The sequence below is a fragment of the Pelobates fuscus genome, chromosome 9 (genome assembly GCF_036172605.1).
Source record: "Pelobates fuscus isolate aPelFus1 chromosome 9, aPelFus1.pri, whole genome shotgun sequence".
NCBI lineage: Eukaryota > Metazoa > Chordata > Amphibia > Anura > Pelobatidae > Pelobates > Pelobates fuscus.
Genome location: NC_086325.1, coordinates 142555650 through 142571964, shown reverse-complemented (window position 1 = coordinate 142571964; position 16315 = coordinate 142555650). Strand labels below are relative to the sequence as shown.

Here is a 16315-nt window from a genome sequence, read left to right as displayed (position 1 = left end):
GGATGTCACTGACTATATAAGTGCTTGTACTACTTGTGCCTGTATGAAATCCTCTCGTAGAGTTCCTTGTGGGCTGTTGCATCCGTTACCCGTTCCCGAGAGACCTTGGTCCAACCTATCTATGGATTTTATTGTTGAATTACCCCCTTCGAATGGTAACACAGTCATCCTGATGATAGTTGACCGGTTTTCCAAAATGGCTCACTTTGTGTCTCTTCGCAAGTTGCCCACATCCAAGGAACTGGCCCTTATCTTCGCTAGAGAAGTATTTCGGTTACATGGCATTCCCTTATCTATTGTGTCCGATAGGGGTAGCCAATTTATTTCCAGGTTCTGGAAGGCCTTTTGTACAGAAATGGGTATTTCTCTCTCGTTTTCTTCCGCTTACCATCCCCAGTCTAATGCAGCTGCTGAACGTGCCAACCAGTCTCTGGAGCAGTACCTCCGTTGTTTTGTGTCTCACCATCAGGACAATTGGTCTGACCTGCTTCCTTGGGCTGAATTTGCTCGGAATAACGCCACTCATGATTCTTCCGGCCAAAGCCCTTTTTACGTCGTCTATGGCCAGCATCCCGTTGTTCTCCCGGCTGCATTCTCCTCACAGGGCATGCCAGTTCTGGATGAGCATTTGGCTGGTTTGCGTAATACTTGGGAGCAGGTTCAGCGTTCTTTGGTTGACTCTGCTGCTCGCCAGAAGGCTCAGGCTGACAAGCATCGCAGAGCGGCTCCTTCCTATGTTGTGGGGGACAGAGTTTTGCTTTCCACGCGGAATATTCGTCTCCGGGTGCCTTCTATGAAATTGGCTCCCCGCTTCATTGGTCCTTATCATATTATACATAAGGTTAATCCCGTTTCTTATGCCTTGGGTCTGCCTAAGAATCTGCGCATACCTAATGTTTTTCACACCTCGTTGTTGAAGCCTTACGTGCGCAACCGCTATACCCGGCATGCTCCTCCTCCTCCTCCTCCTCCTGTCTCTGTGGAGGGTCATGAGGAATTCGAAGTGTCTGCTGTTCTTGACTCTCGTTTCCTTAGGGGTCGGCTTCAGTACTTGGTACATTGGAAGGGTTATGGGCCTGAGGAGCGCAGTTGGATTTCTGCTGATGCTGTTCATGCTCCCCGCCTTGTGCGTTCTTTCCATTCACGTTTTCCTGCCCGACCTAGTCATGCCCGCCCGGAGGGCGTGTCCTCAGGGGGGGGGTACTGTAGCGTTACTCACCTTTCCCAGGGGCCGGCCGCGGTCCTCTCTTCAAGCCGCGCGCGGTCCTGTGGCTGCACGAGCCGCGCACGGCTCATCCGACGCTTCAGGCAGGAAGGCGGGCAGTGACCGCGAGATGCGGTCACATGTCCCGCCTGAATCTAAGAGCGCGCCGCAAGTCTCGGGCGCGCTCTTAAAGAGACAGTGGGAGCCTAAATTGCCAAAAGGCTCCCATTGGCCCCTGTCATCCCACACACCCCATACACTTACCTTTTGGGGGTGTGGAAGTGACAGGAGCCAATCACATTAGTTTTGAACCTATTTATACTAACCCTTTTCCCTTAGTTCCTTGCCCTATCGTGGTTTCTGCTACAGTTCACTTTAGCGCTTCTTGTGTTCAGTTGTGTTCCTCCGTACTTGACCTTGGCTTTGTATTCTGACTTCGTTTTCGCTTTATCCTTGTCTGTTCTGTTTGCCGGCTTGCTGTTTCCTGTGTACCAGACCCCGGCTTGTCCTCGTTTACGCTGTCTCTTTGTGCCCTTGACCTCGGATTGTTCCTGACTCTGTACTTCTCCTATATACGTCGAGTCCGGTCATTCTAAGGTCCGGTAGACGTATCTCTCCTCTGTTCTGCCTTCTGTTTAGCTGGATCCTGCGTGTAGGGGTATATTCTCGTTACACCATCTAGCCCCCCTGGGCCTCTCATGCCTCCATAAATATAGCAAAATCTTACTGTATTCAAGCCAGAAGCTGTAACTCTGCATGCTGTTTGCCTAAAAAACAAGCAGTCTGCTGACATCATCAGAAGTGGTAGCCTGATCCAATCACAGTGCTTCCCTATAGGATTGGCTGAGACTGACAAAGAGGCAGCATCTCCTCATAGAGATGAATTTAATCAATGAATCTCTATGAGGAAAGTTCAGTGTATGCATGCAGAGTGAGGAGACACTGAATGTTTGGATGCATTTTAGGCAGCCATGACCCAGGAAGGATCTCTAACAACCACCTGAGGAGTGGCCAGTGAAGTTATCACTAGGCTGTAATGTAAACACTGCATTTTCAATGAAAAGACCGTGTTTACAGCAAAAAGCCTGAAGGTAAGGATTCTACTCACTAGAACAAATTCAATAAGCTGTAGTTCTTCTGGTGACTATAGTGTCCCTTTAAGAACAGGCATTGCATACATTACTGCCTAATGCCAATTCTTGTGGCTGTCACTCAGACAGCCATTCTATGCCAATATTTAGAACAAGAACAATGTATCTTACTTACACAGACTGATTTCTAAGCACATTTATTTTAGTTTAAAGACACATTACTGGGAGTATTATTACAGTGGAGCTCTGACACACTCAGACACACCAACAATATGGAGTTCCTAGAAAAAAGGGACATTAGGATAGAAGAGATTTAGGTGCAAATTAGGGACTGTCTCTCCTAAATAGGGACCGTTGATGTATATGTTGGTGATGTAATGAACCCAGGACCAGTGGCGGATCCAGAGCTTGACCTCGGGAGGGGCACTTGTAGATTATTTAAATAAATAATCCAGACACAATAACCACTACAGCTCAGTGTAGTGGTTATAGTGCCAATAGTGCCGGGACCCCCTCCCAGAGTAAGTAGTCAAACCGTTTAAGAACAGTTTGACAACTACCTGAGGTCTGCTGGGAAATGGGGCTGTCATAGGGCATAAGAGCAGTGGTGTGTGTGAGTATTGCAATGTGTGAGGAATGCAGTGTGTGTGTGTGAGGGGGACAGTGTGTGAAGGTTGCAGTGTGTGAGTGAGGGCGGCAGTGTATGCAGGGCCAGATTAACATAGGGGCTGATGGAGCTGCAGCTCCAGGCCCAGGCCCATGGAATAGGCCCATTGATTTAAAAAAAAAAAAAAAAATTTTTTTTTTTTTTACATTTTTTTTTTTCACACACTACTCTTAGGGATTCCATCTGGCTTTTATTTTATTGGCACAGCCAGTATTTGAGGCTGTCTGGCTGGTGCCAATATTGCAGTGATACTGGCAATACAAATGCTGGTAATTTTCTCAGTAACAAGAGTGATACTGGCAATACCAGCGCTGGCCAGTAGGGGTCACTGTGTGTGGAGACAGGCAGGGATAGGAAGTTCCAGCATATCCCTCCCTGCCTATCTATACTCACTGCAGGGGTGCAGCTACAGAGAGTCCAGACAGCAACTTTCACCCTGCAGAGACAGCCTACAGCTCAGGGAAGTAAGGGATAGGGCGAAAGGATGCAAGGAGACATAAACTGAGACACTAAGGGACATTGGGAGACATTATGACACAGACACATGGGGACACAGTGTCCCCATGTCTCTCAGTGTCCCCATGTCTCCCAGCCAGTGTCCCTGGTGTCTCAGTGCCCCCTAGTCTGCCAGTGCCCCCAGTCTGCCAGTGTCTCACTGTCCCCATGTCTCCTAGTGCCTCCAAGTCTCCCAGTGCCTCATGTGTCTCAATGTCCCCATGTCTCCAAGCTAGTGTCCCTAGTGTCTGTGGCCCTGGTGTCTGTGTCCCCATGTCTCCCAGTGCCCCCATGTCTCCCAGTGCCCCCATGTCTCAATGTCCCCATGTCCCCCAGCCAGTGTCTCTAGTGTCTGTGTCCCTGATGTCCCTATTTTCCCAGTGTCCCCATGTGTCCCAGCCAGAGTCCCCTAGTCTCCCGGTTCACTGGTGTCTCCGTGTCCCTAGGTCTCCCCGTGTCCCCAGGTCTCCCCGTCTTCCTAGTGTCCTAGTGACATGGGGACCCTGGGATACATGGGGACACAGGGAGACATGGGGCATTGAGACACTGTGATACATAAGATCACTGGGATTCTTTGTGTCTCATTTCTCTATTGAACTTATCTAAATAAAATCAGATTTACAAAAAAAAAAAAAAAAGATCACTGGGAGACCTGGGGACACGACACTAGGGGACACTGGGAGACATGGGGCACTGATACACTGATGCATAGGAACACTGAGACCTGGAGTAATCGACACATGGGGGCACTGGGAGACATAGGGGCACTGGGAGACATGGTGGCACTGGGAGGAATCCATCTATACAGCAGAATCAAACTAAGTAGTTTTTTGGTAATTTTACAGCATTTTCTCTTATGTCACTCCTTGTGATTTACATCATGTGATGTGACCCATACATATTTAATTATGCAAATTAGCAAGGCCGGTATGTTTTTCCAAGAAAGGTGGCAACCCTAACTACTTTTCACATACTTTTACTTAAGTATGGAAACTTAAGATGGATGTATGGGAACAAAACTTGTGTGGACTGGCTGACAATGAATATAGTTAAAGGGACACTATAGTCACCAGAACAACTACAGCTTATTGAATTTGTTCTGGTGAGTAGAATCATTACTGTCAGGCCTTTTGCTATAAACACTGTCTTTTCAGAGAAAATGCAGTCTTTACATTACAGCCTAGTGATAATTTCACTGGCCACTCCTTAGATGGCTGTTAGAGAACCTTCCTTGGTCATGGCTGCCTAAAATGCATCCAAACATTCACTGTCTCCTCCCTCTGCATGCAGACACTGAACTTTCCTCATAGAGATTCAATGATTCAATTCATCTCTATGAGGAGATGCTGATTGGCCAGGGCTTTGTTTGAATCATGCTGGCTCTGCCCCTGATCTGCCTCTTTGTCAGTCTCAGCCAATCCTATGGGACAGCACTGTGATTGGATCAGGCCACCACTTCTAATGATGTCAGCAAAATGCCTGTTTATCCGAGTCTAACAGCATGCAGAGTTACAGCTTCAGGCATGAATACAGTAAGATTTTGCTATATTTATGGAGGCATGAGGGGCCCAGGGAGGCTAGATGGTGGTGTTAACACTATAGGGTCATGAATTCATGTTTGTGTTCCTGACCCTATAGTGATCCTTTAAGGTAATGCTGACTTTGGTCTCTCTAACACTGTGGCATGTTCCCTTTCTTCTACACTCACTACATAAAGCTTTTCTCTGTCCCAGACTATATACCAGGAGCTTCTGCCTGCTAGTAAGAAGGTAAGGAGACAAGTCGACCAGCGAGTGCTAGGGGACAGTCCTTAGAAAGCGTTGAGCGAGCGCATCATTAGATGCATTTATGCCAAGCTCAGGGTGTTGTCTGCATAGTATGCCCTTAGTTGGCCAGCTGCATGATTGGCAGGCAGCCTGACATGCATTCATGCTAGGCTGGCCTTCTAATTCTTTTGGGCAGACATGTCCTCTTTTTGGGCATGTTCGCCCCTTTTGGCAGGTTACGTGATTTGTGTCAGTGGCACACCCTTTTACCGTGCCCATTGACTTCCTGCTTGACTGAACACTGCTGTTAGGGTTATGGATTTACTTGAAAGATGAAAACATAAATTAGTGAGAGATTAGCCTAGGGTATGTGTTTTCTTATAGCTGCTGTTTTCTTTCTCTCCAGCACCATCTCCATCAGATACATGACGATTGGGAGTGTTTTACTGTTTTTGGTCGATATGATTCTGTAATTAGGCCCGTCATAATTGTCAGCACCAGGCCCACTGGGCTCTTAATCTGGCCCTGGGCAAGAACAGTTAACCAAGACGGGATCTTGAGGAACTGCCTGAATTAACATATCTCCATCATGCAGCATATAAAATCTATATCTACAGAGAACCTCTTTTTTTATTTTCTAATAATCAGGGTAATGCATTAATGTTATGAATCTGGCAATCCCAGCTAAGCTCTAACTTTTTTCCCATCCTGCTACTTTTACAAAAAGGCCAGGAATCCAGTTAATGATTCCCGTAGGAAGAGTCCTCTGGAACTAAGCGCAGTAGAGGGGTCCTGTAAAGGGGGTATCACAGTTTGAGGACGTATGATTTCTAACAGCTGCGATGTATTAATTAAATACTGCCTCCTATAAGCTGATGCTTGGTACATTGACCATGCAATATTTATGTCACGTGACACTGCTACATAAGAGCTATGGTATATTTCATATTTATTACTGGTATTTTTAAGGCGCTAACATATTCCGCAGCGCTGTACAATTAGTGGAATGCATACAGGTAACAAACTAGAATGGCCACTCAGTTTTTACGATTCCACTGAACACATGGTGTATGCGATTTCTTCTGTCTGTAGTTATTATGAGGTTTATAGGATTATGGGATTAGCACAGGGGCTGACAACATTTTGATACTATACCGAACAGGACGGAAGCTGCACTCTGAATAAGAATAGACTAAAGAATAGAGGATGATTTTCTGAATTTCCAGGAATTATGGCAGCAGTTTTAACATGATAGCCCCAGCAGCCAGGACAGGGCTTGATAGGGGAGCAGAGGGCATTTCCCGCCTGGGCCACTGGCATGGAGAGGATTGGGGGCTGTTACCTTACAGCACAATATTATGTAACTATATTATTATATTATTTTCATAGCCCATTAATTGCAGTGCTAGTATAAAATATTTATTATAAACTTCAAAACACTGCAGAACTTTGTTTAAACATTTTTGATTATTTTTTTTTTTAAATACATGGCTGTACATCCAGCATTATAACAAATAGTCCAATATGTTGCAATGCAGTAGTAAAAAAAATTAAATAAATAATAATAAAAAAAAAACTATAAGACATATCCATTAATGGCAGTGTAGGTATTAAATGGACTTGTGTCCAAATGCTGCCACAGCTGAATTGCATTTGTGCACAAGTCCTTTAGTGTAGTGTCCTTTAAACATTGATACATAGGACAAGGCTGAGATAAAATCAACTCTGCCCTGCAAACTACGTTTCATGGGTCTTCCCCTTAAAGAGAAGTATGATCACGTTATATAATCTGAATTAAAAGACTGACAGGGTTATTTACTAGATAAATGGCAATAACAATAATAAAGTGTGAATTGTCAGGATTTCAAAGTGAAATTGGAATGCTAGGCTAAAACAGTCAAACTGAAAGCAGATCTTGCTTGGAGCATTTTTCGAAATCGGCTATTTTGGACTGATATGTGAAATTCACTTTGAATTCATACTTTTGTGATTAATCCTGTTACGTAATATTAACTCACCTTTTGGACTTGCTGATCAGTGATTAGCGTCATGAGTCCCGAATGTCAGTATTGTGCGTCTTTAAGCTTTCAGCCAAGTGAGTGCAGGGATAGAGAGTAAAGAGAGGGGGAGGAAAAGAGAACTGGAGAGATTGACTGATGAACACAAAGGGTCAATCTGCATTCCTCCTCGTGTCATGTGATCAGACAGGAGATGTCCCCTGTGAAAGTAATGTAGGCCAAAGCTTCATGGGAGACATTTCACACTGGAATTTGGTCTCTAATACGTTTATTCACTAAACTAAAAACTGTAGAGAACTGACGGGGGGAAATGGCACATTTTAGGCCACAATAGTTGAATTGAAAAAAAAAAAATCTCCAATAAACTCTGTTTTTCCTGCTCAGATAATTTGCCCCTCAAAAAATGAAGGGAAAAAAAATGTGTTAAATCGTAACAATTGCTGGATTAACAAATAAACCCTCATAGAAAGTGAGTGGTGATGTGTTTACAACTGAATTGCAAAATTGATGTCAAATCGCTCTGAAAATGTTTCTAATTTGTTTATTGCACATGTGGAGATTAGCCCTGAAGGTGCTCATATTAATAATAAAGTATCTAACCAGGTAAGAGACATTCAGATTACTCTGTTTTTTTAAGTACATCCTGGGGATGTTACCTTAGCCCAACATCCAGGGGTTGTTACTATTACCCGATTTAATCGAACTCATTTTATCTACCTCGGAAGGATGAGTCAACCCAAGGGTTGAACAGATTTTACTAAGTGCAGTAGAGGGAGTCATCCCCCCCACTCTATATCAATACTATACTCTTGCTTGCTTAACCTAAGTCCCTGGAGAGGGGCACCCCCTAGGTTTCGCTGTGTTTGCCCCAGTGATTTTTTTTTCCCCTGTGTTTTCTTTTTAATAACAAAATCTAATTCTGCATGGATTATTGTTAATGCGACTATGCCATCGTTTTTGACAATTATTGTGTATTTTTTGACAATGTCTTACTTTTTGTGTCGCTCTCATGCTGGATGATACAAATAAATGTAAAAAAAAATGTAAATTCACCTTGAATTCTCGCTTTAGTGAATAACTCTAAATGTTAAATATATATATTAGGACCAATGTGGGGAATACCAGAATCTTTATGATAGCTATATCCCCAGAGTTCCGCTGGTTGGGGGGAGGGGAGGCAGGCCAGTGCTCCCCCAAACAGGGCCATTATTTAGTATAATGCCAATTCTGCAATGTACATAATAAAAAAAATTACCTCAGGGAGCACTTTAAAGGGATACTGTAGGCACCCAGACCACTTTAGCTTATTGAAGGGGTCTGCGTGCAAACTCCCATCACTCTTAACCCTGAGCATGTCATTATTGCAGTTTTTGTAAACTGCAATAATTACCTGCTAGAATTAACTCCTCCTCTAGGGGCTGACTACCAGACAGCCACTAGAGGGACTTCCGGGTGGATAGGCGACTTTTGGTTGCCTAAATGATGCCTCAATGAGACAGCCACTAGAGGAAATAGGGGAAGGCTTAACCCATTCTCTGAAACTGCTATGTTTATGAAAAAATGGGTTAACCCTAGAAGGACCTGGCACCCAGACCACTTCATTAAGCTGAAGTGGTCTGGGTGCCTAGAGTGGTCCTTTAAGTGAGTCAGACCAACCGGTCCAAAATAAAACATTTTTAAACATTTTGCCTTGCAGACGTCCCCTCATCCAGACTTTTCAGTGGCACAATATCGAACCCTGATTTAATTGCCTCCAAAGGAGATGTTTAAAGGGTTACTCCAAGCACCATAATTTGAAGTGGTCATGGTGCAACGTTTCAGCTGCTAGAAGTGTAACTCTCCCCCGCCAACAACGTCTTTAGTATGTCATTAGAGAACCTGAAACAAGAGTTTTGGGCTGGCTCATGTCAATTCTGTTTATATTCTATGCAGATGTTTTCATTTAATGGGTCAGAGAGCACCCAAATGACACTCTCAGCCAATGAACGACTGATCTGTATCTGACTTCGACAGCTTTGCAGAAGCTGCATGTGTCGACAAGAAAAAGAAGAGGCTTGGTACATGGTAGGATGTTTAGCCTATTCCCAGTAGTGGAGAGCATCTGTTAGATATATATAGATCATTCATGGTAGTAGCACAGCAGATACTAGACAAGGCATCCCTCCAGCCCTAGGCCGGTATCCTTGCCAGCATCCTTGAACTATGGACTCGGGGGCTCATGGAGTCCAAGTCCATCCCCATAGAGGGGAAACAAAATACCTTGATGGTATGTGTATACTGGTTGCGGTCAGCCTTCTGTCCGTGGGGACGATGCAGAGAGGTCTCTCCCTGTCTTCCCTCAGCCCAGGTGGGCAAATAATAGCAGGAACTAGAATGTGAGACATTGGTTTGCCTGAAGGAGGCTCATCAACCCCCCGGATCTCGCATATTCAATTCCCATTCAAGTATACGTGACATGACTGCCTGATGTGCCTCTAAAGATGCCCAGAATTGGTCAAAAACCAGAAAAATTGAAGACTTTCCTGGCTTTTCTTATAAAAGAGATTTATTCTTCTTGCTTCGCAAAGTCAGTACTTACAATGTCATTGATGTTAAATAGGTCAACAGCTGATGGTACATGCTGGACATTTAAAGTGTGAAGCCACTCTGCCCTTCATGTTCCGTGTCTCAGTGTCTGTGTCTCATTCTCCTAGACTCTCTCTTACACATATAATACATTCTACATGCTATTGATACAATATGCTTGTTGGCAATTCTAATAACCCTATTAGGTCCTCCCATGTTCCATGGACACTCAGAAATAGATAAGAGCTTACAACACTTACTGTCATCTGTTCATGTCACTCAAGATCAACCTCACCTCAGTGTGAAATGTATGTAAGAGGCATTTCCAAAATATAGAATATTTTACAAGTGGCCATCACAGTCTCCTGACCTTAATATTATTGAGTCACTCTGGGGAGATCTCAAACGTGCGATTCATGCAAAACGAACAAAGACTTTACATGACCTGGAGGCATTTTGCCAAGACGAATGGGCAGCTATACCACCTGCAAGAATGAGGGGCCTCATAGACAATTATTACAAAAGACTGCACACTTTCATTGATGCTAAAGGGGGGGGGGGAAAGGGGGGATACACAGTGTTAAGAACTAAGGCTAAGCAGACTTTTGAACAGAGGCCATTCCATTTTTTTCTTTGTTGCCACGTTTTGTTTTATGATTGCGCCATTCTGTTATAACCTACAGTTAAATATGAATCCCATAAGAAATAAAATAAATGTGTTTTTCCTGCTCACTCACGTTTTCTTTAAAAATGGTACATATATTACCAATTCTCCAAGAGTATGCTAACTTTTGCGCCCAACTGTATATCTGCAACCATACCTGAATGTGACTGGAACTTGGTAAGGTTCCCCTTCTTTATGATAAATTATCCTTTGGATTGTATAACACTCACTTATACAAAATCTATCAAAATAGAATAAACTTAAATTTTTCATGGCTGGGACATATAAATATACTTAAAATACATTTTTTTTTTTTGCCTCTCTTTATTCACAGACTATGTTGGGTTTGGTAGGAGACCAAGATTGGCTTTTCATACCCTCATCCAACCAAATCATGGACTAGGACTACCTGAGCTATATAGATATAATGTAACACAATTCACTAGGATACTCAAGTGGTCTCTTTCCCATGTCAACCTGGACCACTGCATGCTCGATGTCCTAAATTTCATCCCAGTCTGGATCCTTTTGATCTGACTATGAAGGAGATTTGACTTTAGTTAGCACCTTACAAACAGGCCATCACCTGTCTTTGCACAATCTATCCTTCTACAAAGCTATATGGGCTGGTGATGGCCTATTACGATACCATATAATTATATGGCCCTGTGGGGTGTGTTCTTGGAAGAGGTATGAAAACTTTTTAGCTGACTACAACTTTAAGAATAGCAGTACAAAAACTCTGTTTCTAATTACAAGCTGACTGATTATACCACTGTACCATCACAACAATTGTAGTGATGCAAAAACAACCTGATGACCAAAGCACAGTATGTACAATGTTATGCACTACACTTTGCTGATATCAGACTTCTGCACAAGCCTTGGTGATCACTGTCAGGATATTTATATCGGCAGACATTTTGTGCTATGATAGAAATTAAAAGTGTATATTGCCAGAGTCACTCAGAACAGAGCAGACTCCATTTTGGATTTCAAGCTAACAAAGACACAGATTTCTATCCTTTCTGTAACGCTAACTACTGAGCTAGGAGCTTAGGAATGTTTGTATATACAAACCAAGTGATAAGAAATGAGAACGGGGGATGGATTCTCTGTCTAGATGCTAATGGAATAGAAATAATTCTAAACCCAGACATTAGTGACAGAGAAGATTAGTAATTCATTTTCCTTTCTAAATTTTACAAGATTCCCATTGTAAGTGAAAGGTGAGACTAAGTTTCTAACTGTCATTTTAGAAATTAAAGCAGGAATTGGAGACACACTGTCTGAAGAAAATTCAAAGAACTCTTTGAACTGACAGAAAACTTGAGTTATAGATAACCATAAAGATAAGCTAAATAACCTCAGAATAGCCACCAGGAAAAGTTAACTCTTTCCTGGATAGGAATGTTTAGTGGGACGAGACTGCCCTCTATAGACCAAATACTTAAATTGCTATCTGGAAGGTAACCACACCTCCAGTTTTCTATTGGTCTATCACCTGGTGACGAACAGAGAATGTTTCCCTTTAAAAAGTTAAGACAAAGGGAAGAGAGAAAAAAAGTCAGAGTCGGAAGCAGGCTAAGTCAAAGAGTCGGAGTTGAAGTGAGTTGGAGTTTGGGTTTCAGATTCGGCCATGCAGAGAAATCCATGACAGATATCCACTCCAGGGCACTCAGAATTTCTTACACACCAATCACACATCCATTCAGTTCCTGAGACTACCTACTCATCTGATGAGAATGTCTACTCAACTGGTAATTATACTGGTTTAATTTAATTAATCTAAATTAATTAACATTTTCTAATAGCATGATATATGACTGGATAAATCACGATCAGATTTCGATATTTAGAAATCTTAGTTACTAAAGAATATATAGTTATAGCATCCCATTCTGCAGGTGGGAAAATAATAATTATATATTAGTGTGATTAAATCACATGTTAGCATATCGTGATATTTATCCAGGTGTATTGATTTGTTCTAAAATAAGATAAGATAACTGTTTAGGAAAGTTAAAATTCTGCTTATAGAACATGGTAGATTACTCTTATTGGATGGTTCCAGGAAATGACTAATGAGCTGGTTTAAATGTTATGTTATTTAAAATTACATGAGAATAGATCTTATATGTCCAGAAAGATCTAACCAGCATTGAAAGGGTTATTCTAACTGTTAGCTAAAGTTTTATGGCCTTACACTGCAAGCTCCGTGAAAGAAAGTTTTTCTTTGTCTCTGTGAAGCCCATCATAAAACTTGTCTTGACAATTGACTGTGTTAACCATTGGAATGTGTATTGCCATTTGTATTGCATGCTATGTTATACTAAATATTCATTGATTATTATCACGCATGTTACATATTATTATTATTTAATTTGTCACAATAAATTGTATCTATTTTTATAACAAATTGTGATTTTATTTATATGGAATACATTTCACTTACATGATAACGATCTTTGGGATCTGAGAATTGAAATAGTGGGCAATTCTCAACTGTTTACTATTATTATCCCATAAATATCCCCACATCACTATTATTTGTATCTTTGTCAACACAAAAGATTGGGGGGAAAAAGAAGAGCAGGACATGCCTCCTTGATTGTCTAGGTCTCTGTGTGACAGTTGAAAGCCATTTTGAGTTGTTCCAGAGTTTCAGTGATATTTGGGGATAGTTACTAATACACGGTAATAACAAAGTATTGAATGTTATAACCGTGACCATACTGGAAACGTAACAGAAACCTCTTCTAGAGTTGTACCAGTCGTATCCCTAGTTTCTTACACAAGTTCTTAGACCGCCACTGATAATTTACCTATTTATAGCAAACAATTCCCTAGCACAGGGGTCAGCAACCTATGGCAATTGATGTGCATTTGCACAGCACTTAAGGCTGCCAGAGCCAAACAGGCTTTGGCCTATCAGGAGTCCCAGTGGAACTTCAGATATCTGCTAGGGCAAAAAGTACTCAAGGGATCTGAGATCACTTCCTCCCACCACTTGTGAATGATAATCTGCACTGGAGTAGAGCAGCCTGCATCAGCTATTGCAGCTCCCATCCTACTTAGCCAGTTTCGTCCTTACTGGACCACTGGGAGTCACCCACACTGCTAGATATACATATGGCTACAGAATAAACCTTCCACTCATACAAATTACAAATATCCCACACAGAAACACACACAAACACATACACACACAGTCCCCACAAACACAACACCACTGACAATCCACATACACGCACACAACCCCGCAAGCAGTCTCTCACATTCAATACCACAAGCAGCGCCACACATACACACACCACCAAACACACATGACATATCATCCACACACACAAATCCATAAGCAGCCCTCTTACGATTGCCTACGGTCTAGCAGGAGGTTGGATCGTTTGGATGTCCTGGTTCCCGAACACGAAGAGTCGAACGGAGCTGTAATCGGTAGAGACCTGCAAGTGTAGAATCTCCCACTAGCTATAGCTCAGCTAGGATACCCTTTCCCCACAAAAAGAGTCGAGGCTGCGATTTGAGGGTCAAAATAAGAACTGGCTTTACTGACACAGGACAGCGTTATTTATGCAACCATTCCCGGTCCAGGGACAGCCCCCTCTGGACCGGGTGGCATGTCGGGACAAAACATACAATCAACCAATTACAATGCACTGTATCCTTTGAAATAAGTCCCCTCCCTCCTTGGGGATAATGAATCCAACGGCTAGTGTGCCTCGATTATCCCCAAGGGCTCAAAATCCCATGTGGAATATCTATACGGGAAAACAGTAGAAAATATATAATTACAACATTTTGCCAGGAATCCTTCACATCCTACCCATCATTATATAGCTCAGGTCTGAGTGCATCATCCAGGTGAATAGCGCTCAGACCTCACGAATAACATAGTCAGTCTCTTGGATACAAGTCTTTCGTGTGTTCTTTGTCCCGAACACGAGGTGGCCGGCCATGTTTTTAGCGGTGACAATAGGCAGCGGTACCTCGGCGTGATCTTATGGAGCTCTCCCCGGCTAAGGTGATATACGAATCCCCGCTCTCTGTCTGGGTGTTATCACTGTTCGGTAAACGAATGGGGACCGCCATGAAGGAGCACTTAGTCTGCGGTCAACCACAACATTCCACCTACTGATTGAGGCCACACGCCTGGTCGTAGGTGGTCCCCGTTCGTGTCCTGCTCGGTAGTTTCCATATCGGGAGATCCGACACGAACGGGCCTCGTCGAGAGTCGTCAATTAGCTTGCCGTTAACCGCAAACCGCAACTCCCTGGGTGATCAATTGGTCGACCGTTCGGTACTTTCAGAGGTGGCCGGGGTTAAGTGGTGGCACACGCCAAGAACTGGGGGGTCTGTCGATCGTTTGCCGAACCTCGGTATAAATCCATTCGTGAGTTTTGTATTTCCAGTGTGACAACAGCTCTTTGTAAAGTATCCAGCATAACGTTAGTTGTAGCAGTTATAGATAGTAACAGTGTAACAAGCCTCAATACAGAGCCCACATTGATAGTATCATACACAATACCACAAACTATTAATGAACTTATACAAAATAACAGCCAACAAACGCACAAACACAACTCTCCAAAGCAACTGCGGCACCCATAAATACCACAAGCAGTATACGACAACATACACACCTCAATTTAAAAACAAAAAAATAGGATCTTGTTTTGGCACCGTACTACTAAAAGGTTGCCTACTCCTGCCGTAGCATATATACAATTTAAAACATGATGTACACTCCCTATTATTTTGCAAAGACCAATGTCCCTAATTAATGCTTGTTTGCAGAGGGAATTCTAAGCTTCCCTACCCAAATTTACCACCGATGTTCCTGAGAATGTCTTTTGATTTTCCTGATGAGAATTAAAAAAATATATTTTGTTTGATAGACAGGAGATACATAAACATTGTAATGGAAACTAATTACAAAAAAAAAGGAAATCCAGACTCAAAAGGTTCAATTGTACCCAGAAGGATTTTAATTTTATTATGCTGAAGTATTAGACAATTTACACAACATCTGAGTAAACCAACATCATTGAGATACCATAATATACAATGCACATTACCTTCTTGAGTAATGTGAATATAAATCTGCACTTTGTGAGTAGAGCCAAATCAACCACAGCTTAGTGAAGTAGTTTTGGTGTATAGTTCATGCCCTGCAGTCTCACTGCTCAGTTCTCTGCCTCTTAGGAGTCAAATCACTTTATTTACGCAGCCCTAGGCACACCGCCCTGCATGTGACTTGCACAGCCTTCCTAAACACTTCCTGTAAACAGTCATCTAATGTTTACACTTCCTTTATTGCTAATTCTGTTTAATTTAGAATTTCCTACCCCTGGTCGGTGAATAGCTTGCTAGACCCTGCAGGAGTCTCCTGTATGTGATTAAAGTTCAATTTACAGAGAAGGAGATAAAAACTTAAAGTAAGCAACATTTGGTTGAAAACAAAACCATTTTTTTTATGCAGGCTGTGTCAGTCAGTGCCAGGGAAGGTGTGGCTAGGGCTGCATAAACAGAAACAAACGTGAATCAACTCCTGAATGGCAGTGAATTTAGTGGTGAGACTTCAGAGGCATGATCAATACACCAAACACTGTTTGTTAAAGTTGTATTGCTGACTATATTGTCCCTTTAAATTTACCTCATGGAATAGAGCAGGCATAGGCAACCTTTGGCACTCCAGATGTTTTGGACTACACCTCCCATGATGCTTTGTCAGCATTATGGGTGTAAAAGCATTATGGGAGGTGTAGTCCTCAACACCTGGTGTGCCGAAGGTTGCCTACCCCTGGAATACAGTATATCTTCCATCAGT

At 42.6% G+C, this 16315-nt stretch overlaps 1 protein-coding gene across 1 annotated transcript in view; it reads right to left on the bottom strand.

The window, feature by feature from the left end:
* The window catches only part of PHYHD1 (phytanoyl-CoA dioxygenase domain containing 1), a 41282-nt gene extending 33921 nt beyond the window's left edge, over positions 1-7361 (bottom strand). The window contains exon 1 of the mRNA XM_063432645.1: positions 7242-7361. Coding sequence (XP_063288715.1) covers positions 7242-7274 — 33 coding nt within the window. The 5' untranslated portion in view covers positions 7275-7361. The remainder of the gene's footprint in view (positions 1-7241) is intronic.
* Positions 7362-16315: the final 8954 nt, after the last annotated feature.